The 24,437-nt window shown below is 43.0% G+C and overlaps 1 protein-coding gene across 4 annotated transcripts in view; it reads right to left on the bottom strand.

Annotated features, from left to right (window-relative positions):
* The window catches only part of LOC140105828 (ovostatin-like), a 163,437-nt gene that overhangs the window by 12,935 nt on the left and 126,065 nt on the right, over window positions 1–24,437 (bottom strand). For all 4 annotated transcript variants that reach the window (XR_011850649.1, XR_011850650.1, XR_011850651.1 and 1 more), the window contains 14 exons: window positions 17,992–18,124; window positions 17,781–17,904; window positions 15,862–16,093; window positions 12,372–12,495; window positions 11,949–12,067; window positions 10,938–10,989; window positions 9,507–9,590; window positions 6,546–6,722; window positions 6,180–6,255; window positions 4,645–4,801; window positions 4,392–4,466; window positions 3,298–3,460; window positions 573–793; window positions 148–360 (listed from right to left, as the gene is read on the bottom strand). Coding sequence is in view for 1 of the 4 variants with exons in the window: in XM_072129929.1 (XP_071986030.1) it covers window positions 148–360; window positions 573–793; window positions 3,298–3,460; window positions 4,392–4,466; window positions 4,645–4,801; window positions 6,180–6,255; window positions 6,546–6,722; window positions 9,507–9,590; window positions 10,938–10,989; window positions 11,949–12,067; window positions 12,372–12,495; window positions 15,862–16,093; window positions 17,781–17,904; window positions 17,992–18,124 (1,950 nt within the window). In the remaining 3 variants the exon portion in view is untranslated. The remainder of the gene's footprint in view (window positions 1–147; window positions 361–572; window positions 794–3,297; window positions 3,461–4,391; window positions 4,467–4,644; window positions 4,802–6,179; window positions 6,256–6,545; window positions 6,723–9,506; window positions 9,591–10,937; window positions 10,990–11,948; window positions 12,068–12,371; window positions 12,496–15,861; window positions 16,094–17,780; window positions 17,905–17,991; window positions 18,125–24,437) is intronic.

The following is a 24,437-nucleotide window of genomic DNA, read 5'->3' as shown; positions in this document are numbered from 1 at the left end:
TGGCTTCGTTTTCGGTGGGTCAAGTTGTGTGTTGAGCAATCGCGGTTTCATGTGGACATTGCCTCCATCCAGCGAAGCTGTTTAAAGGGATCCTGACTCTGCTACTTGAATGACTTGTGCTTTACAATAAAAAAAACTATACATTACCTGAATCAAGACGCAACCCTTCCCACTGACGGTCACGCTGTACTCTCCAGGTGTGGCGAGAGGTTGGCTCTGCGGCAAGATTCTGTTCTCAGAGCCAAGAATGAATTCTTTGACCATCGTATCTCCTGCCTTGACTTGGACAACGTTATTGGCATCTTTTCGGTGCACTGTGGCGCCATAAGCTGTCATGGCCTGAAGAGCCACCGCAGTGTCCTGAAGAAGATCAACACAGGAGGTCAACAAGGGCTAGAACATCACTAGTATAAAACGACCAACATAGAGCAACGACTCCCAACAGTATCTCTATAACATTACGCAGAACATGACTCGATTCATCCTAAACTTGATCTTCATGATTCCGGTTTGATACCAGAACTTGTTTCTGACAATTGTTAGTTCTAAGGATGTTATCGCCAGTATATTACCCATGTGTTACTGTACGCTCCGTCGGCACTTTGATGCTGAGATATCCAGCGAGCAATCTGGGACGTGTAGCTGTCATCTGCGGGGCGTGGTAATCCTCTTGTGTGTAAGGAGAGTAGTACATAGGCAGTGATCTCTATTTGTACAGATAAAGCTCGTTGAGAGAATGTATCAGAGGTCGGCATGTTCGGTTTGTTCTTCTCCTCCCAGTGAATGGTTCCCCCTGGAATATATGGAGTAGGAGGAACATTTTCATATTAGTTCTCCATGTAACACTTCAGGCCATTACATTATCGCACCATAAACTGGTTAGGTTAAAAGTTCTCCTTGCTGTAGATTTAAGAAAATCTAAAGACTGATGTGCAACACCCCTGCCAATGCGCATGGCAGAGGAGTGGTTGCGAATAAGCCCCTTGTTCCATTCAGTACACCAAGAGGTAATATGCAGCGGTAGATACTGCCTGGATAGGCAAGGGTTAATATTATTGCATACTGTTATCATCCAATTACATGCTTCATTGTAAACCAGAATGTGATTGGAGAGTGAGCCACCACCTGACCAGAGGGAACAACAAAACCTCTGGACAGGAAGTGACAAGGTCTCTTGGAACCTAGCTCCTGACAGAGGAGAATCTCTTGGGATCCAGCTCCTGACTAAGGAGCATCTAGATCATCTACCTGAGCACAGGCAGTGAGAGATACCATGTCAGTCCACCATCAGGGTTGACACTCAACCAATCCAGGACTAATGCTGCAGCTTCCAGCAATTGGACACAGCTAAATCCCAGCCTGCATCTGCAACCGGGCTGGTGACCAAACTCCTGTGGTTCACTCTCCAAGATCACTCCCAGTAATCCGACCATCTATAAGGAATCGTTTAGGCCGTTGCCTGCTGTTGGTTCAAATAAAGAACTGTAAGTTATTTTTGCACAACGTTGCCTCCGTCTGGTCCCTGCTACGGCTGTCACCATAAAGGGCGCCCCATCTATCATCCACAGACACTAAGGGGTTGCCCAAGGGAGAACCAGTACATCAGTCTCTCCCTCATCTAATTTCTTGCACACACCACCTGCTGTAGGACAGCCCTCCGATCCCCATACCAAGCACCGTGACATCAGTGTGCCTAGGCCGCAATTGCCAGTCACTCCGGTATTCTGGGCCCTGGCTCCCTCCAGGCCCCAAGAAAAAGGCTAGGCCCCGGTGGGGGACGATGCAGATGTCTGCTGCTGGCCACACTTCTCTATGTCTCCTTGCTTTGTGATTTCTAAATCTTTTTGTTTGTCCTCAACCCCAACCAGCACCTTGAATATTGCCTGTCGGCTGCCTGCACTAACCTATGTCTTGTCTCTTGAAATCTGTTGGATTACCGCCCGCCCTGAACCTGGACTGTCTCTAACTATTTTCTGCTTGATCCCAGGTACTTTGCACCGTTGCCCTTTGACCCACCTGGGTCACCTGTTACTCAACCTGACAACCTACAAACTCATCTACTTCTTTCCTTTTCACCCTAGTCATTTATAATACTGGAAATTTGGAGATGTGCCTGGGGCTTGAGGATTTCCGGGGGGGCCACGACCACCTAAACCAACCACCAAATTATGCCTTGTATATATGATTAGAAGAAGGGCCTACTCGCTTATTTTAATCACCCGATGACACTTTTGGATACAGAAGCCCTTCTAGGATCTCCACGGGACCTCCAAGGGTCTTTAAACATATGTCACAATTTTAAATATAGGGAAAAAGAAATAAAAGTGATGGCCGCTAAGCACAGAATTTTTTGTGTCCTAAGCCAGGCACTATGGGGCAGATTTACCCGGTCCATTCACGATCCAGCGTCGCGCGTTCTCCGTCAAGGTTTTGGGTCTTCTGGCGACTCACTAAGGTAGTGCGCCCTATGTCCACCAGGTGTCGCTGCTGCGCTGAAGTCCGACGGAGTTCGCTGGAGACCACCATCCTATCTTGGGTGCAGGTAAGCGCGTGTCAAGCGGCACATTTTTTTTTTTTTACATTCCGCAGTTTTTCCGAATCCGTCGGGTTTTCCGACGGCCACGCCCCCCGATTTCCGTCACGTGCATGCCAAAAACCCTGCGCAAATCAGTAATTTTGGGGAAACCCGACGAAAAATAGTGATTCGGGCCCTTAGTAAATGACCCCCATTGTCCCATAGATTCTTATCCGATCCTATTCATACAGTGGCCCCTATTATTCTTCCATTTCATATTGTGGCCCCTGTCCTCCTTCCCATTCATATTATAGCTCTTGTCCTTCTGCACTTGACATTTTGGCTCCTTCCTCCTCCTCTGCTGTTGTTATTCGTGGATCTGGAGCGGACGGTCTCGATGAGGTCATCACATAGCACCTTCTGGCCTCTGTTGCCCAATGTTAATATAGGGAGTGGACGGCTTCCTTCATCATCATTGTGATAGACTCTTTATCAGGACGCAGATGGAGTCAAAGTCCCGGGAAGGACCCAAAATCCAGGACCATATGGCAAGATCCAGACCCTTTGTAATAATCAATGCCCTGGTACCATAGGTAAACAATAAATTAGGTAGATTGAAGACACACAATTTTAAGAAAGCCGAATGTTCTCTGCTCCAACCATTGATAGAGCTTAATACAAGAACCATCCATCCAAGAAACTACATGTGCCCGGAAAGCCAATCTACATGAGTGACTACAGCATCATGTAATGGAGGGTTCAGTGACTGTAAGTGACCGTACCTTCCTCCTTCTGCAGACTTTTCAGCTTGTTAAACATTGCGTTGCTCCTCTCCTCATCCTCAGCTGCCCGGAAGATATAGAACATGAATGCAGTATTATAGACCGTTAGATCCCTCTGAGAGGCTTCTCCAAGGAAAGTTAAGGCTTCACGGAGCAGAGTGGCCTTATCATACAACAAATGAAATTCAGGATCAGGATAAAGACAACACTACAGGTGTCCTATACAATTACAATAGGTAACATCCCCAAATCCTCCATGTCATGGCCAACATATACGGTGACACTATGGTGCAGGAATAATACTGCTACGATATCCCCTTTTTTGCCCACGGCATTTGCTATTCTCGATGAAAGTAAATCTTTTTGAAATTTCTTATGCACAATCGTAGTTACGGGGGCGTCGCCTGAGGGGGTCGGAGAGTGCAATCACACATGGGTGCTATCATTCATCCAAGAGGGAGTATCACTGGGCGAGGGAACATTTTTTTAAAAATTAACAAATAGAGGTAGGAGTTTTTCATGAAGAATCTTGGTTTTAGAGGACTACAGGGGAATGTATACTGATTTTCAAGACATCTTTCAGAGTGAAAAGATACCGTCCCACATTGAATCTTTCGAAAAATTTGGCAAGGCTTCTCCGAGGTTTATCCAATTTATTGTAGTTATCTCTGGTACTTGTTCCTTAGGGCCAGACAATGGGGGGATTTATTGCTGGCCTTTTCCCACCAGGCGTAATATATCCCTGGGCAACTCCGCCCTACTTTGTAGCTCTGATGTGATCACCAGTGGCGCAACCTGAAGCTGTCGGGTCCCAGTGCAAAATGTGTGCCAGACCCCCAATGATCTGTTTATAGTACTAGTCCTCTTATATAGAAAATGTACACCATATGGGCCCCTAGACCTCTTGGACCTGGTTGCGACTTTACCCTATACATCCATTCAAGTTACGCCGCTGGTTTTCACCCATAAGCAGAGGATACATACAGAAATACTGTGTAATTCACACCCACAGGTCCAGAATTTCTGTTCAGCAAATATTGGGTAAATATAAAGAAATATCTACAGTGTGTAATGGGATAAAGGAAATAACTTACAGTCCCTGGCAAAGAGGTCTTCATCAAAAATCCTGCCATTGCCGCAGTAAAGCTGATGTCATCATCAGCTCCGTCCTAAAACGTGAAGCAAGAAATATACATAATGGATACATGCAAATGGCAGTTCTTGTAGTGGGGTCCTGTATCAGTGCCCCTTGGATACGGTCATAGACATGCACCTATATATAGACTTATACAGTCCCTTAACCATATTAACTGCATAATATATATTGTGGCACCAAAAAATACTCACCCCCAGTGCAGCGTTAAATCGGTCTCCTTGTGCTGTGAAACCCCCATTTGGATTCTTCAGTCTTTCAAGATAGATTAAGGCTTGGTTCAGTATGCTCTCTTCAACAAAAGTGTAGGGTTTCAGCATCACAAATGCCTCACATACACGGAGAGTCAACCTGAATACACAAAAAAATAGCCAAATGTGAGAGGGCAGGATATAACTGTTACTCCATCCAAAATTACATTTTGCCTTCTCAATAAATAATATTTATATACCTTATATACCTCGATGATACTCTACATTTTCAAAATTTGAATGGATTTTTAGGGTAATGAATACAGAATGCGCTGTCTTATATGAAACACTTGGATAGTCTTAGTACAGATTGTAAATGAGTGCTAAAAGGAGTATGAAAGCTTCAAAGTTGTACTTGGTAGTGCCCCAATACAACTCAAAGAGTGACTAAACCATTGAAGATAATTTTTTTGTTCAAGAAATAAATAGTGCAGGCGATAATAGTAAACTTTGTAACAGACTTTATTAATATAATCTATTGCATTATACTGCTCTTTCTCCTGCAGTGAGCAGTGTATCTGAAAGACTTCAGAAACCTGTCCTTCTCAGACAGATAAGGAGGCTAATAATTAACTGTATCCATACCCAGGGAATAGTTCCCTTGATGTTTCAGTTCTTTGAGGGGCTTACACTGTCCAGGGACAGAGAAAACGGAAAGATAGGGGGAATGGAATTTCTAGCAAGGGTCATGTGAATCAAAGGTTCAAACTCCCGAGCAGGGATTATGCATTTTGAGGGAGAACCTTCCTCTTTGTCAGATCTGTGATACTTGGTGGCAAGTTCCCTACTCGTTGGACCTCATCTATTTCTCCTAAAGATGCCATGGCATGTGTAAGTTTCTGTGGTGAAGACCTCAGTGTACACAGACTTTGTCAACGAGGTACAAAGAGCGGGGAAAGTTACCACCAAGTAGTACAAAGGTCAGCTGACTAAGAGGGAGGTTCTTCCTCAAAATGTATAATCCCTGTTAAGAAAAGGCTCTGTTTCCCGTAATCACTGTTTTATGATCTTCACCTTTGCTCGAATTCCTTTCTGGCCTTCTGGCCCCTATCTGTCCAATTTTGCAAATTATTTGATGACCTCCCACGGGATGAATACTGTAGAAACTGTGCAGCCACTACTATAAATGGCCTCCCTATTGCCCCAAGCCTGCTAACTGCAGGCTAAATTTCTGCTCTGCTCTGATTAAATGACAATGGGAGCACAATATCTACTTGTTATCTCCACATTTTTGTAAAGAGACAAGTCATTAGACCTTTCATCTTGATCAACACAAACTGGATAAGTAAGGAAGAAAGGCAGGGGAAAAGAAGGGCACATGAAAAGATTTCTTTAATAAAGTACATTACAAAGTTTACTATTATCATCTGCATTATTCATTTATAAAATGTTGTCAAATGTTTGGTTACAGTTTTTCCTATTGAAAAACTCCATGAATACATTTACATAACAATCCACTTCCTACTTCATTATCTTACCATGAACTGCCTTTACCTCCGGGAAAATTGCTAAAACTCCCTTCTGGAGTGAGGTAACGAATCTGCCTTCTGTAAGCTAGAACAATGAGAGGAATTTCGTGTTATATAGCAGTACCCATCATTAACCTGAAAAATTTACAGATGTGTCCTCCTCATTGGTCACCCTTGATTGATGTGTCTGTGGTGCCCTTGAGGCACTTTAGGCCCCTCAATTTACTATCCAGGTCTGATGTGCTATATCGTGTTATTCAAATGCTGAAAAATGCTTTTGATGTGCCCAAATAATGCCTTTCATCATGATAGTCAACCCCTACACATATTGTAAAGATTATAGATATGTACATATAGATATAGATGCTATATTACCAGTTCCCATATGGTCCACAATTCTGGATCTAAGCTCCTTTGTCAGACGACCGGTGGTTTCCAGATATTTATGAACATGAATCAATACGATCAAAATGCCAACATTCTGTTCACCAGAACCGATGGGCTCCTTCAACACTGACTCGGGATTGGTCAATGCGTGACCCGAAATGTCTCCTGTGAAGATAAAAGAAAGTTATAAAATGGTGAAACATATGGATTCTATCAGATGGCATATACACAGTATCTGGATATTTAATGCCTAAGCAGGTCTATGTGAAAGCCAGAGCATCAGCCTACTTTTAACCCCTGAAGGACCACTTCTTTTTCCATTTTTTTTTGCTTTTCCATTTTACCTTTCAAGATCGGGGGGGGGGGGGGTGGGAATTATAAATTCTGTCGCAACCTCGACAGTCAGCATCTGAGATCAGACTACGGAAAGCATAGCAATGTGCACCCTCTTTTTAAAATTTTTTTTATTTCAGACCATTTTTTTCCTGGTCTGTTTTGCGCCAAAATTTGCGCCTAAAAATGCCGGCAAACTCCACATAAATGTGGCGGATGATGTGGAAAATATAGGCCACGTCTACTTGCACCAAAAAAGACGGACGAGTCGGGATAGTCGTAAACAACTATTCTTTCTTGCTCCAACTCATTATAAATGATCCGCAACAATTATGTGCCCAAAAAAATTGTGAGTTCCCGACACTTTTTTGGCGCAGATACGGCAATACATCTGCCCCCATATGTTTCATGTATGCCTGCATCATCCTCTGTCCGTCTGCCCTTGAGTGCAGCTGAGGATGATCTGATAGTGTCAGTATGTTTCATTCTGCCTCTTCCTAGTCTGAACACTGGTGTATTCATTCTCCTGGCAACATTAATTGATTTGCACCACACCCATCTGTCTCCTGCAAACTTTGCTCTAGTTCACTAATAGTCGCACGCAATTCTTTTTTGGCGCAGTTGCCCTGGCTTCCATGCAACACAAATTGGGGGCGGGCCGTCGGACAACCCGACTGATTCAGACTGAGCGCGAGATTTAACTTTCAAATTGTGTAGCAAGCCCAAGCACTTAGGGGAACTCCGAGGGCCTGAGCGGGGAAGCAACACATGCAGGATATCGGCGCACAATCTTATTGAATCGCGGCATACACGCATTATACACGGACAATGCACTTTCTGTGAGCTCCAGGGGATGGGTCAGTAAATGAGCCCCAATGTCTCCCAAATCCCACTGCCAACCAGACTGACATCAGAATTCTGATCCAACTACCATACATGAAATCGATTCTTCTATAAGGTCTTCAGAATCAGTACTCTTTTCAGTCTATAGTGTTGTACTTGGCTAGCTTTGTTATCCTGTTCTCTCATTCTTGACTATCCATTTGCCTAGTAATTTTGTACTGCATTGTCCTCTTTCTTTTGACCCATATTTGGCTTCATTGTCTAGTGACAGTGTAGTTCGTACCAGAACCACAAAGTTGAGGTTCATACTGAACCTTTTGAATTTGGATTTCTCCTGGTCTCAAACTTAATCAGAAGTTTGGGTCTGTGTCTAGGTTTGGCTTCCCCTCGCTGCTACACCAGTGATTGATGCTAGCTCTTTAGAAGTCACTGACAAAGCCATAACGGCTTTTAAATGGCTAGTGTCGGCACCAGCATAGTGCTGCTATGATATCATAGGAAACAGCACTCCTCAATCGCCGATGTTACTGGTTGGACCTTTACAGGTGTTTTGAATTTGGGTTTGTCCGAACTTATCCAAACGCAAATTCTAATGGATCTGTTCATCACTAGTGATTAACCTTTTCTCTTTGTATTGTCTTATCTTTATATTTGTGTTTTCCCTTAGTTACAGGTAGGCAACAGTGTGAGTAGGCAAGGTCAGCTGGGAAGGGGATTAGCCTCAGGGCCCACTGTCTGTGGCTGCAGCCTGTGACTCTCTGGTGGATAGTGGGTCGGTGCAGGGCGTTCCTGACCCCACGCCTGCGCACTTGCTACAGCTGGGAAATTTTCACTTGTGGAAAAGTCGCGGGCTGCGTTTATTTCTATGCCAGACAGGGCCTGGCATAGAGATAAGCTCTGCTCAGAACCCGGGCAGATACATTAAGAGGCCGAGCGCCAGCGGATGATAAATAAACCCCCGTGTCTTTAATTTTTTTAGTAATACAAATGTTTGATTAGCCCGTACTAATCTTTTTCTTAAAGTAACAGAGAGCTGTTTTTTTGTGACTAATTTTTTGCAAATGTTAATCAAAAATTTGCGCCATTTTTAGACATCAACATATGGATTCTTCAGATAAATCTGGCACAACAAAGGAGTGAATGTTGTTGAGTTTTTTAGTCGCCAAAAAGTGCAAATCCACAAATTGCGCACAAAAAAGTCATAAAGAGGAGAGCAAGAAAAATGGAAAACAATTGGATAAATCCCCCCTGTAATTATACTCTATAGATGAAAAGAAAGGGTGTAATTTTTGGCGCACGGCTTGGTGCCTATTTCCCTCCTTATGCCACCTCCAAGCCAGGGGGGTGCCCGGCAGTGGAATGGGCCAGCAGGGGAGTGGAGTTTGAGCCCTTGAACTTTTGTTCAACAAATTTTTTTGAAATTATTTTTTAAACCATCAACATTTGAGGGAGAATAGCGGTATATGTGTTTTTTTTTTATTTTTGAATACATTTTTTGTACTGATTGCTTTCCATGGGCAACTAAAACAGTTCTGCTCTCAGACACTTCTAATAAATCCGCCCCCTTGAATTTAAAGGAGTCAATTGTGAAAATAACCCCAACCAAATAAAAAATGATTTAGTTTTCGGGCTAATCAGGGAACATGTGTTTTCACCTCAATGAAATCTTTAGACTAAACAGAAGTCTTTTTCATCCTTATACTCATAGGTTCTAGTGTAATGTGTGGCTGGACTATCCTAGTGAGTGAGAACCAGTGGCTCTTCTGTACTCACCTATTGCAGTAATTTTTGCTTTCACTGAATCTGGCACGGAATTATCAGGAATTGAAATGCTGATGGGAATCACTTCATTTGTATCTGAAAACGAACAGAAATGCATTTGTTCATCTACAGTAATATAAAAACTTACATGTGGCTACATTCACATTACATTTTATGGATACATTCGGGGTATACGCCATGAAAGCTCACGTCTGCCTCTGTGTGTGCAGTGTTCATCATATCCAGCAGGAAACTCGGAATGGAAAGACGCAGACGCATTTTTACTTCCTGCTCCCTCCTGCTGATGGGCTGATACTCAGCAAAAGCCATAATAGCTTATGGGGGACAGATGCAACTGTATGGTATCCATCCCCAGCCTCCACTGAGTGTGCACTCTGGGATGCCCCTAGTTATGCCACTGACCAAGTAAGAACAGTCACATCACTAAAAAAACAACCCGAACAGTGGAAGTAACCAATAACAATTGATGCCGACTTTTACTCCCCCTCCTACTTCCTGGGGGGGGGGGGAGGAGCCAAACCAGACAATTTATCCCACTGTATGAACAAACAGTGGGATATATATATACATCCTAGCCCCCCCCCCCCCTTGTACAGAAATGTCCATAATTCTCCCAATACAGGTTCACAATGTGATGAGAATGTAGCCTTATTATCAAGACCGGAACAGTAGTGACCATGTGAAATGTCCAGGAGAACCTCTATTGTTACTAAAGCTTTATGTCCGAGGTCGGGAGGCTTGTGTAGGAACAATATGCAAAATCAAACATTTGGGCAAGTATCACACATTTTGATAATAATGTTAAAGGGAATCTACCACCATGAATCTACCGATAAAAGGTAGATTGGGTGGTAGGTGGATCTATAGGACGTGAGCTCCGGCTTCGAAACAGTGACCGCACAGACGTGGGCCTGCTCTACTGCGCATGCGAAGACAGCAGGTTTGTCAGACGAGGTAGCTGCGCGCCGAAGATTTCGGGTAGGAGGAACAAAGAGGCTACTGGGGCATGGAGTAGCCGCACTGTGTAGTCTCAGCTCCGGCTACTCCACCCCCCAGTAGCCGCGTTAGAAAATTTACATATTCTGATAATAAAAGTTATAAAAAAAAGTGCAGGGACATGAGGATTAGCCCTTAAAAGGTCTATCCTCACGTCCTATAGATCCACCTACCACCCGATCTACCTTTATAGGTAGATTTGTGGTGGTATGTTCCCTTTTAAGCTCTTTAATATGAATGAGAAGAGGCAATGTATAAAGCAGCTAAACACTGAGAAAGGCGACAGACATTTTCCACTTGACGCATTGCGGAACATGGGAATAGAAAACCATAGAAGTTACGACAAATATAAGCAGATCCCCTAATTCTCATACACTGCCGTTTCCTGCTTTTACGTGAATCTTAGTGGAAGTTATATGTTCTTACCGTGGACACATACAAAGGTGCTCTTGGTGGCTTGTTTGGGCATGCCCTCCGCCTTAAGAAAAAAGGTACAAACATGGTCATTTATGGTAATAAATTTGCATATTTTTAGCAATAACGACCACAGTTAGAAACCTAAGGATCCTAGTACATAGGAGGACATCTATGAGACAATAGAATCTCAGGATTTTCCTATTGGTAAGTCCTTGGCTTAGCGTCCAAGCCTAGTGCCCAAAAAACTCACAGCAGGTCCTATTCTAATCTGTGTTTGAGGATCAAAAAGTCCTATAGAAGTCAACGGGGTTGTGAAAAAACGGATTGCACACAGTTGTACAAGGCTTTACGGACGTTTTTGTGGTTGGTTGGTGGGCAACAATCACATGATCTTAATGGGTCGGCTTCCTGGTAAACACGGATTACACATGGATTACATACGGACCAACTTTGTGGACATACAGCAGTGACACAGGTTAAATACGGATCACACACGGCCCACAAATACGGGGTCATTACAGCCGTAGATTGCGGACGTAGAAAAATAGCTGATCATGTGCGGGAGGGCTATGAAGCAGGATTTTCGGAATTTGTATAAAAATATACGATGCAAACAGTCGAGGTGGAAAGACCCTCCTTTATCCGCTCTTATATCTTATGCTGCACTCTGATAGACAACCTGGCGAAGCCACCATGTCGAGAAGTCATATCATTATGATAGGAATGAAGTATCCAAGACATCATGGTGGACCCCGTCTTCTTTGGGACTACTTCCATTTACTATGGATATTTTGTCTGAAAAATCTCCATAGAAGGCGACAACCATTGGAGACTGTAAAACATCCTGGAATACTTATTTGCATATTTTCCAAGCGTCCCCTAGTGGAGCATCAATGGTTAGAAGTCTCCATAAGGAGAACTCTGACTTCCTGAAACGCGTTTATATAGTGAGTCCTATACAAAACTACATAGTGATTTTTTTTGTATTTTTTTTATAGTATGAATTAGAAATGACCATACCTCTACAATGAGTGGGCGCTCAAAGGTATCTTTTCGTGGGGGTTCGTTAGGGTCAGCTGGACCCTCACATGTATCTCCAATGTGGACAGTTTCTCCTGTCACCCTCATAGGCATCTGACCTGAAGAAAGTGGAAGCATATACATTAGGGGGTTATGTTCTGTAGACCTGACCATAGGATACAGGTTTGGGGTGGTTTTGTCATGGTTAAAAATAAAATGAATTACATAAAAAATAGGAGGGTGGTCCCTCCGGCATTCCACAAAATGAATGATGGGATTATTGATGGGATTGCTTCATAAAGGTCTCATCAAGGACCACAATAGGTCTGGTCTGAATAAAGCAGTAAGCACGGAGTGACTATTCCTTAAGAGACTCTAATTTTATAGTTTTGGGTGACCGGATGTGAGTAGACTGGAACTTACCTACAGAGTTGGCTTTCATTTTATAGATGAATGAGGCTCTTTCCCCGGAGCAAACACATTTCTCATTGTCCTCATCCATTGCTTCCACAGTAAAGTCGTCAGAAGGTTCCATTTGTACGCGCACCTACAAAACCAAATGATGACTACGATGTTATATATGGGTCACATTAAATAAAGAAGCAGCTACTTAGTGCAATACTTAGGGTCTACAATCTTGGTTTGGTTCTGACCAATAATCCCGAAAACTCTACCCAGAAAACAAAATGTGACAATGTATTAGCCATGAAAGGTCAACAACATCTCTGGTTCCCTCCATCGGTGTCTCCATTGTCTTAGTTTCCTCCATCATTGGGAGCTTCCTAATATGGCCTCAGTTTTTGTCACAGAAGCTTCACAGATGCCTCCTCTATTGGCCGCGGTCAGGGGTGCAGGGGGTGCATATTTATGACTTACCGTATAGGCAGTTCCCTAAGGAAAAACCTACAAAAATACATAATTTTGGACACATTCTGAGTTCCTTGTTAGGCAAATTATATATTTAGTGATTACCATAACAATTGATTCATACACTGTGGGTTGTAGTCACTTAAAGGGAACCTGTCACCAGGATTTACCTCACTCACCTACTAGTCCCCTCAGGTAGGTTATAAAGTGTCCTTTCTACAATTACCTCTATTATGTGATTTCTCCCCTGTTTACTTATTAAAAAATCTCTCCCAAAATCAGGAAAATATGACTCTTCTCACAGCATTTTCACATGAGATGTGTCAAGTTTAGTGGCTCCAGGGACAATGTTACTTCACAGGCCTTTATCTATAGGTTCTATAGCACCTATAGTTTTTTAAGTCATATTAAAGATAATAAAAAAAATTTAAACATTAAATCTCTTAGAGGAAACAAAAATTATAGATATTTTCCCCACATTAGATCTTGTTCTGTAATTTTAGTAAAACGTAAGAAAAAATTCCTACGTAAGACATCGCCATAATCATTCTGACCCGGAGAATAAAGATAACATGTTATTCAGGGTGTTTGAGAAACACCAAAAAAAATTTCAAAAATTCAATTACAGAATTAATGTTTTTTTTTTTCTACTCCACCTAAACACAAAAAAAGTTAATACGTTTTCATCTCTAGGGCAGAGCCACCTCAAAATAGTGTCACTGAAAATGCATCTCCTACTGTAAAAAATAAGCCTTCATGTGGACATATTAAGGGAAAAACAAATATTTTATAGTTCACAAAAGTGCAGCATTGAAGAAACAAAAAAAACAAATTGTGTAGGGCAAAACTACAATACTACAATATACAATGGGGCAGATTTACTTACCCGGCCCATTCGTGATCCAGCGGCGGGTTCTCTGCGCTGGATTCAGGTCCGGCCGGGATTTATGATGGTAGTTCCTCCGCCGTCCACCAGGTGGCGCTGCTGCGCTGAAAAGCATCTGAACGCACTTCAATACACTGAGCTGGACAAAGTGAAGGTAAGCGCGTCCTAAGTGACACATTTTCGTTTTTTTAATGCGGCGGTTTTTCCGAATCCTTCGGGTTTTCATTCGGCCACGCCCCCCGATTTCCGTTGCGTGCATGCCAGCGCCGATGCGCCACAATCCGATTGCGTACGCCAAAATCCCGGGGCAATTCAGGGGAAATCACCACAAATCGGAAATATTCGGGTAACACGTCAGGAAAACGCGAATCGGGACCTTAGTAAATGACCCCCATTATGTCACTTATATAAAGTGCAATATCTTACGAAAAAACTTTCAAAATCACTAAGTTGAAGTATTCAAAAGTTCTAACCATACAAAGCGACTGGTCAGATTACAGAAAAATTGGTCTGAACCTTAACGTTGTTGCGTCTTGAAGGGGTTAAAGGAAATCTTCCATGAGGAATCTACCATCACAAATAGACCTGATGATAGATTCCTCCTGCCTCTGCCCTAATCTGTAGTTTAATAATCCTGGAACCTAATCTAAATGGTTAAAAAAAACTTTATTTTAGTAATATGTAAATTAACTACAGGGGCTACTGGGGCGTGTACTAGCCTGGACGGGCAGCGGGAGTCCCCGACCCAGTAGTCTCTGTAGTTAATTTACATATTACTTAAATAAAAGTTTTTAACAGTTTAGTGTCAGGTTCGCATGGGGAGAATGCTGGGACTTCTGGTTCTTCTCGTGGTGCTAGCAGTGTTCTCCAACCTCCGGCGCGTCTCCGTGCAAACTCCACCTCTCATCCGCTACCAGCGGTCTCTGGTGCGCGCTCTGGGCAGCAGCTGCTAAGATCTCGCGCTGTCTAGGGGTTGTGTTCTGAACTGCTGGGACTTGTGGTACCTCTGCATAGTGCCTGCTATTGTGCTTGGTTATTCTGCACCATGAGGGGTTAATTCCCAGAAGTTGTCCAGCTCCTATCAGGTTCTGGAGGTTCTGGCTGCATAAATTGCAGCCTCACTGGTCACCTGTGCCAGTGTCTGAAATCCCTTCATCACTCGCTCTCTGCATTAGGTGTGACTTGCTCTGCATCTGTATTGTTGTGATCTCGGCTAGTTTTTGACGTTGACCCTTTTGCTTACTGATTTTGCTCTTGACGTTCCCTCTCTTTGTGACTCCGGCTAGTTTACTACTCTATTGTGTTTTATGTTTGTCAGTCTGTTTGTGTTTTCCCTTCCCGCACTTATCCAGTGTATTCCGAGTCTTCAAGTAGTCGCCCCACGGTTTAGCGTTGGGGGGGGGGCTATAGGAAGGGACAGAGGTTGGGGCAAGTCTTCTGTGTTACCCAATCCTAACAGTTAGGTTCCAGGGTAACTAAATTACAGATTAGGGCAGAGGCAGGCAGGATGAATCCATCATTATGGTAGGCTTCCTATAAGTGTGCCCCCATTGATTTGGTGCACTGGAGGTGGGATTTGCCAGGTTTAATGATGAGACATTTTGAGTCCAAAATGTCTACTAGATGTCAAAGAGGACCCAATACTGTTCTTCTTCCCCAAGAAGCTTCTAGTACCAGATGTAGGAAGCTCCTCCAGACTTTTAGGGGCTGGAATATTCATACCGCCCAGGGCCAATGGAGGTCTTAATCTTCCCCTGAGTAGACGCCATGGAAGCGTATCAAGTAAATCCACGTGGATGGAAGGTTTACTACAACTGGCCAGACCAATACCATAATCTGTTAGATGTATGGTTGAGCGTGGATTTACCCTTAAAGCAACTTTGGGGGACACACAAAGTGGTGAGGTGCACCCATTTCTCTCTGATCTATTTTTAAAATTAGAAGGACGAATATCGGTATCCTACATATGATGCTGATCCAATTTAAGACTACGCATTAGAAGAAGAAGAAGCTCCCAAAACTAATTCAGGGTCCCAAAAATTAAAAGTTCATCCAAAATATTGTCGTAGGTAAGACAACAATTTAGTATTTGTTGCACAAGTCCTGTAAGACCCCCATCCCTCTGGCTCCGCCCCTGAGGAGCAGAAATTAAATCCTCACCTTCATACAACTTTCCATGTAATTGAACACTGTAGCTTTAAGCATTAGGCTTTCTCCACGAATCATGGAATATGGAGAAGCCATTTCAACGAAAAATGTGAGGAAGGAGGTCATTTTGGCCACTTCTTTGGTCATTCCAAAGCCCTCCGCGGGACTTAAACAGATCAAGTCCCCGTTCCATTGAGTGATGGTGCCAGGAACCACCGTTGGCACGGAGAGTGAACCACTTTCACTGCAAAAGTGTAAAACAATGTATCATATCGGTTCAAGCCTTATTGCAGGGCAAGTTTTTAGATGGCCCCTATTTGGGGTACATACTGTAAATATAATTGATTTATTTTTAAAAAAAGATAAAAAAGAAACACCAGTTCTACCTTTGTTTTTTTGTGTTGTTTCTTTTGTTTTTTTGTGTTTTAAATTTGGTGCCCTTCCCGGTGTGACGTAACAATCATTTAACCTTCATTTTACACATTGCTGTGATTACAGTGATTTTGTATAGTTTTTATGGTTTCTTAGAGTTAGGTTTTTTTAGGTTAATGTTAACCTTTTAATACCTTAAAGGACATCTATCACCAGGATGGAAGACAGTATGCAAATGAGCCTGAGGGGTTCCAGATTACATTAACACATATGGAGCCTGGAGCCCCTTAGGCTTATTTGCATACAGTCCTTCATCCTGGTGGTAGATGCCTTTTAAATGCTGGCCTGTGCATGTGTGCAGCCATATTGGATTAGATAATCTCCCCCATGACCACATAGGGCGGTGGGGGGTCTGTTTTTATGACTCTTGGATGCTTGATGGCTTTCACAGAACGAATTGATCTAATGCAGATGCATCTGGTTGATAATATATTGTAATACACGTATATTGTAGTACATTTGAAGACCAATTAGTCCCCTTGGGGTTCAAACATTGTAAAAATTTTTTTTTTTAAAATATGTAAGATTCAACCCCCTTTTCCCTGGTAGGCACATACAAATGAAAAAAAACATACACATGTTAGGTATAGTCATGAGCCGATACGATAAAATTGGGATTTTGCCAAGGTTGACCGAACCGGAATTTAGGAAATTCTGTTCGGATGTTACCGTAACTGTTTAAATGGAGCTGGCAGAGTCCCCAGTGGCATTTACATTACTCTGCCGGCTGCGCTATATGCCGTCGTTTTGGGGAAGATTCTCCCTCCCGCAGCAATTTAATGGCAACTTTAAAGAGTTGACAACCACCGCAGATCAGTGGCAGCACCAACTGTGGGCTTAAACTGTGGGGGCTGTTACTGGCCCCGTACTTCTACACTAGGTCCACTCAACACTAGTTAGGAAACCATGCAATCCAAAGTTCCAAAATATAAAATATATATCTAAAAAATATCTTTTTCCACATGGTTATACAGTAAATCGATGCTTTTTTCACCATAAATATTTTAATACAAAGTCATCAAGAGGATGTATAGGTCCCAAAATGTTATCACTCAAAACCTCAACCCATTCAGAAGAAATGACACCACACAGTAGAGGAAGTATAAAAAAAAGTTATGGGGGTTAGAATACGGCAATGTGGGGAAAACACTAAATATTACAACCTAAAAAAAATAAAATAAATTGGTAACTCTTTGATTGTATTGACCCAAAGAGTAAAGGGGATGTGTCATATGGAGCGGAGAGAAAACCGTCAAAATTAAACCCTTACGAAAAAAAATGGAGCTTACTGAAGTTCGGTGACTTCTCTCTTTTCTAATTGTGACCCTAAAATAAAGAATATATAGCCCTCCCCCGCCGTGTTGTGCCCGTATCGGCAGGTTTCACTGACCCTGCAGTACCTCCCACAACCTGTGGACATCCATGGCAGAATTTTTTAATTCACTTTCATTATTTCAGTCACTACTGATCAATGTTACCATTGGTTATCACATTCTTACCCAGTCTCTATTATATCAAACTTCCAGACCTCAGGAAAGGATTTCCTCTCACTTTCTATCTGAGTAGCTACCCCACCCTGATCATCAGAGACGCCGTCAGCAACGGCCGCCATAGGTCTCATTACTGGGGAAACAAAATATTTTGAAAGTCATTGAAAATAATAGTTTGCATCTAGTTTTAAAACATATTGGGGTCATTTCTAAAGATTACCTTCCGAGGCGGCAAAGTTCAAGTTCCCAGAAAATCCACCATCGAAAAAAATTGGTGGTCTGATGAAGGAAGACTGTGTACACAATATAGGTTTATTCAGTGTTATATCTGTCATCATAATGACGCCAGCCTCCTGAAAGACAGAAACATGTATCACAGTTATGAAAGGAGACGGCTATAGGGGTCCTCCCCCACATCTCCTCATTGATACTTTGAGCTTTCCAATCTTCCAAGGCTTTTCCATTCTCCTGCAATTTCTTGGAGGCCCCTAGAAAAAAGGGAGACAGGGCAGATTTCCAGAGACAGGTCGAATCAAAGGGGTTGTGTGAGTCTTTAAAATGGGGTTATGCACAATCCCTTATGTCAGTGGGACTTGTGCACAAAACTGTGGGGCAGATTTACTTACACGGTCCATTCGCGATCCAGCGGCGCGTTCTCTGTGGTGGATTCGGGTCTTCCGGCGATTCACTAAGGCAGTTCCTCTGACGTCCACCAGGTGTCGTTGCTGCGCTAAAGTTCCCCGAGGCCCGCCGGAGTTCATGATGCTATACTTGGTGAAGGTAAGCGCGTGTCCCGCGACACTTTCTTTTAAAAAAATGCGGCGGTATCTCCGAATCCGTCGGGTTTTCGTTCGGCCACGCCCCCCCAATTTCCGCCGCGTGCATGCCGACGCCGATGCGCCACAATACGATCGCGTGCGCCAAAATCCCGGGGCAATACAGGAAAAATCGGCGCAAATCGGAAATATTCGGGTAACACGTCGGGAAAAAGCGCATCGGCCCCTTAGTAAATGACCCCCATTGTCCGTGTATAATGCCCTGTGCCGCGGTTCACTAAGATAGTGTGCCCGATATCCTGCATGTGTCGCTCCCCACTCAGGTCCGACAGAATTCACCTTCTTCTTCCTGGTGCATGTAAGTGCTTGGGCTTGCGACACATTTGAAAGTTAAATCCTGCGCTCAGTCAAAATCAGTCGGATCGTCCGGCGGCACGCCCCCCCCTTTTCTGTCGCATGAAAGCCGACGCAGCTGCGCCACAATCCGATCGCATGCGACACAATCCCCTGTTAAATACCTGCCACAATCTTGCAAAACTCTAAAACGTCAAAAAATCCAACGAAAGTGCGGCCACGGGATCTTAGTAAATAAGCCCCATTGTGTTTCATTCTGACACTGCTAGTGATAACACTGGTTTACCCTTGCTGGCTACCTTCAATGATTTTGCACCACATCACATTCATGTTCTTCACTTATGCTCGGGTTCTTCAGTAGTAAACTGTAGTGATTGACAGTCAATCACTTTCCAAACCAGGACTATGATTTTTTTTATAAGCTGCTCCTGGTGAGTATTCTGTGCCTGCTATTGACCCAGTGGACCCAGTCCATTATTCATAACTGGACCCTCTGCTCTATTATTATATATATTACATATAGTGTAAATGGATACAGTATATACTGATAGCAGTCACTGATACTCTGTGGTGAGATGTCAGTGTGTACTGAAGCCATTGGGTCATTAACATATCAAAAGGCTTTGAACAGTAAGAAGCCACCATGAACCAGGTGTGAGATTCCCTGCACACACTGGGGTCTATCCTAAGAGGGTCTTAGGGTGGAGTTATAAGGGGTAGGGAAGGGACTACACACAAGGATATTTAAGCATGGTAAAAACAGAAATCACGCTCTTCTGGCTTTATACGTGTACCTATAGATATTCCAGGTGTTATGTGTTTTACCATATATATACATAGCTAAGTGTTTACAGTGAGTGTGTATATATTAGTGTAACTACATGTATAACCTGTAGCCGTATCCCATTCACGCGTGGATCTGTGCCCTGCATGTGTATTGGAGGAGTAGATATATAGATGCTATTGTGCATGAGTCTCTATATGTACATGTATATGGTCAGGTACTGGATGTGACTCCTGCTTCAGGGTATATCCAGGAGCTTCTGTAGTGTTAGAATATATTGTATATACGTACACATTACTGGGGCCAGGAAAAGAGGTTTGTGTGTAGTTGTGTTCTCTATGTATCTTGTATTGTATTTTATGTAGTTACTTTGTCACATGTATGTTGTTAGTAAAGTCTTTTTGTATATAAGTATCTGCGAGGGTTGTATGTTATTCCTGTGATATATGAAGGACTGGAGTGGGTGCTTATGGTAAATAGCACAGACTAAGGGGCTGGACAGAACCACTGAAGCCTAGAGGAACAGAATAGAAACCCAATCCCCAAATCCCCTTTATCAATGGCGAGCCAGGCCCAAATGTCATGATCCATCTATATTAGGATATAGTGATGAAATTGTTGTTATACTGTGGACTTAGGTTATTAGACTGGGTAGGTTCGGACAGGTAGCACAGTTTCATCTGAGGCCTAGTATGAGTGTGGTTATTGGCAGCGAATCTATATGAGTTCAGTTCTTAGGATTCTGGTTGTTTTCTGTTATCAGACCCTTGTGAGGTGACCCGGGTGTCAGGGTCTTTGCTTTGTATAGTCCTTAGTACAGGAGTAACACAGATCGCAGGGATACAATGACTGGCAAAGTGGAACATGTGACTTTTGAAAAGTTAAGTAAACATACCGTATTTTCCGGACTATAAGGCGCACATAAAAGCCTAGGATTTCCTTAGAAATCCAAAGTGCGCCTTATAGTCCGGTGCGCCCTATGTATGGAGGGGGGCAGCGGGGACCTATGTAAGTGGGGTCCGCTGCCCCCCTCCATACATAGGGCGCACCGGACTATAAGGCAGACCACGCGACACGAACAACTTCTGCCGCGTCGGTCTGCAGTTCCCGCTGGAGATCTGCTGTCTCCGGTAGCGGGGACCTATGTAAGTAGGGTCCGCTGCCCTCCTCCATCCCCCTTCCCCGCTCACCTCTCCGGTCGCTCCGTCTCCGCTCTGCCACGCCCCCGAACCTCCGCCACGCCCCCGGCCACCCTGCGCCTTATAGTCCGATGCGCCTTATATATGCAGGGCCGGTTCTAGACAAAGTGGGGCCCTGGGCAAAACTAAAAGTGGGGCCCCAAAATAAAACTATTTTATGACCAGTCACTGTCAGCAAGAGGCTCCTTTAGTATGGTAAAACAAACTGTAATATGGGAGAATTTTATAGGAGATAGATAAATGATAGGGAGATTTATGGGCAGCATGTTGGCTCCGTGATTAGCACTACAGCCTTGCAGCGCTGGTCAACATCTGCAAAGATTTTGTATGTTCTCTCTGTGTCTGCGTGGGTTTCCTCCGGGTCCTCCGGTTTCCTCCCACACTCCAAAAAATTACTGGTAGGTTGATTAGACTGTGAGGCCCATTGGGGAGAGAGACCGATATTTTCTGAAAGCAGACACTTGCCCCATTTTCAAAATTGCATCAAAGATTTTATAGACATTGACGCCTTCATGCAATTTTGATTCAAATTGAAACATTTTATTAAAAATACTTAAAATTTGACTTTGATGGCAAAAAATTTGATCCAAACAAGGACATTTGTAGAGTTCACAAATGTGCCCTATTGATATGTTCACATGAATAGATCCACATAATATCACTAAAACTGTAATAACTAGATATCTGCTTTTCAGCTAGACATTTTTAGACAGTCACAACCTGCAAAATATATCAATAAAACAGAATAAAAAGTAAAGGCGCCATAAAACCTATAGAATTTTGAAAGCAGACAACCAGGCGATGCATTTGGCAATTAACATTCAAAATTTCCTCTAAAATACAGGCAGTCCCTGGGTTACGTACAAGATAGGGTCTGGAGGTTTGTTCTTAAGTTGAATTTGTATGTAAGTCGAAACTGTATATTTTATAATTGTAGAACCAGACAAAAAGAATTTTGGCCCCAGTGACAATTGGGGTTTAAACATTTTTTGCTGTAATTGGACCAAGGATTATCAATAAAGCTTCATTACAGACACCTTACAGCTGATCATTGCAGTCTGGGACTATAGTAATGTATCCAGAGAGGTCACCAGAGGTCAGAGGGGTCTGTCTGTAACTATGGGTTGTCTGTAAGTCGGGTGTCCTTAAGTAGGGGACCGCCTGTATGTACAAATCCAGATACTTATATAAAGAAAATATACTTTCCTAAAACAGTAAGATGTGAGGAGAGCATACCTACCCCACTCCAATATATTCACCAAAATATGCAGAAAAGGGAACTGCAGAAAATTCACACAGATCTATCATTGTCTGTTCCTTACACAATGGTAACCCAAATAAATAACTATATATCCATAAACCAAGCTAATGAGATAATAAAAGTAACTTTTAGATGTCACCATTGTATTATCCGCACAATAACAGAACCCTCCGCGCTTCATAAGAATGAGAGTGACAAGTCATAACATAGGTGGAAATAATGGAGGATGGTGGGAAATAAAAACTTTATTCCAGGACATGTGTGTTTTTGGTGTTACATATAACTTTATGGACATGTTCTGGTCGCGGTGTAGTCACATTAGGCAAAGAGAATTGAATGTTCATCGTATCAGTCAATTTTCCCAACAAAAAAAACCTCACAAAATAAAAGGGAATAAGAGAGAATGGGCCACATTTATCACTTTTGTGCGCCTAAGTGTAGTAGTTGCGCCTAAATTCTGGCGCACTGTTTTCCAGAATTATCACAAGCTACAACCATCTGTGATAAGGTAATTTCCTGCCTCTTATTAATCACTTTACTTTAACACAGTTTAGGCGCAGTTTAGGCGCAATGTTAGATTCGGGCACTTACATGTGATCCTGCTACAAGCTCCTCTCTGCTTCTCCCACAGCCCAGAATGAAGATAACACTCACAGCAGCACCCAGGTGTGTGACACCCAGCACACAGTGACCTCCTCAGCAGGGGCTTCTCCTGGAGGGGATCCCCCAGTGCTGATCTCCTGCTGCACCCCTGTAATTCTGCTCAGTCCCCTCTGAAACACTGGTGATACTGTGCAGAATTACATGGGGGACACTTGTCAGTACTATGTGCAACATTCTGTAACGTTCTCTTCTCTCTTGCTTTGAGCTCAGGATTCTGCAGAATGTTTTCTAAATAGAAGGTGATGAACTGTAAATAGAGTCTGCAGCTCCTGTCTGCAGAGTATCTCATGTCTGTATTATATGTTCTAGTGTCTGCAGAGTATCTCATGTCTGTATTATCTGTACTAGTGTCTGCAGAGTATCTAATGTCTGTATTATATGTACTAGTGTCTGCAGAGTATCTCATGTCTGTATGATCTGTTCTAGTGTCTGCAGTGTCTGGCTGATCTTTGCTGCTAGAAATGAGCTGTTCTGCAAAGGGGCTCAGTGCTTTCTTCTCAGTTAACGCCAGCTTCGGGCTGGAGTGTTTTTGCGCCTAAATGAAAAGTCGCAAGTGATGAATATCATTACGCACAGCAAAACATCTGGATTGCTAGGATAAATGAGGGAAAGCTGGTTATTTTTGCTGCGCAGCTAGTTTGGCATTTAGTCGCAAAAATGGCACAAAAACGGTGTGCCTGAATGAAAAGGCGCAAAAACAACAGAAAAAAACGATTGATACATGTGGCCCAAAGTGTGTTCTTAGATTTGCATAGAGAAGGGTTAAAAATATGAATATTAGTTGATATTATCCCTTCTCAAAATGTAGTACTAGAAACATATAAAGTGAATATTTCCATTATCTGTGAGGTGCAGCAGCTCCTGTGTGCAGCTAATTCTCCTTGCAGCCTGATTGCTAAGAATCTGGAGGGGGGGAGACATTTCAGGGGGCTGTATCTCTGGCTCTGTGACACATAGAACCTCACTTCTTTTTTCCTATGAAAGAAGAAAGTCTCCTCTTTTATATGAATCTAAATTTGTTTTTCTAAAATGTAGGAAAACTGAGATATTTATATATAAAAATGGCACCTGATATTCTCACTTTAAACCTGAATATCTCTGGATCCATAGCACCTAGAAACAAAATTCAAGATTCATTTGAAAGAAGAGATTCTCCCCTTTCTCCCTGAGGGCCCTGGGCAATTGCCACCTTTGCCTACCCATAGCGCCGGCCCTGTATATATGGAATAATTCCATATATAAGGCGCATCGGACTGATGCACCTTATATTCCGGTGTGCCTAATGGCCCGGAAAATACGGTAGTTCGTTTAACCCTGTGTTATCTAAGAAAGAGGAGTCTATTGAGCTGCTATGGGAATCCCTGGTAGAGCAGGCGAGTTCCTATGATAAGTTGCATATTGCTAAGCGCAGTGTACTGAACCAGACATCTAAGAGGCTCCACATGATGGCGAAGCTTGTGTGTGTTTTTGAGGAGGCCATTAGTAAGATGGAGAAGGTAGAAGACAAAGGATCAAAGGTTCCTGAAGATTTGCATTGCAATTGTTGTAAGGAAGGGGTTAAACGGCTGTGCAGCTTAGAGACACAACTAGAAGAGCACATGGAGGCTATAAAAGAGAGGGATAGCCGCA

The sequence above is a fragment of the Engystomops pustulosus genome, chromosome 11, assembly GCF_040894005.1.
Source record: "Engystomops pustulosus chromosome 11, aEngPut4.maternal, whole genome shotgun sequence".
Classification (NCBI taxonomy): Eukaryota; Metazoa; Chordata; class Amphibia; order Anura; family Leptodactylidae; genus Engystomops; species Engystomops pustulosus.
This window is presented reverse-complemented; position numbering and strand designations above follow the sequence as displayed.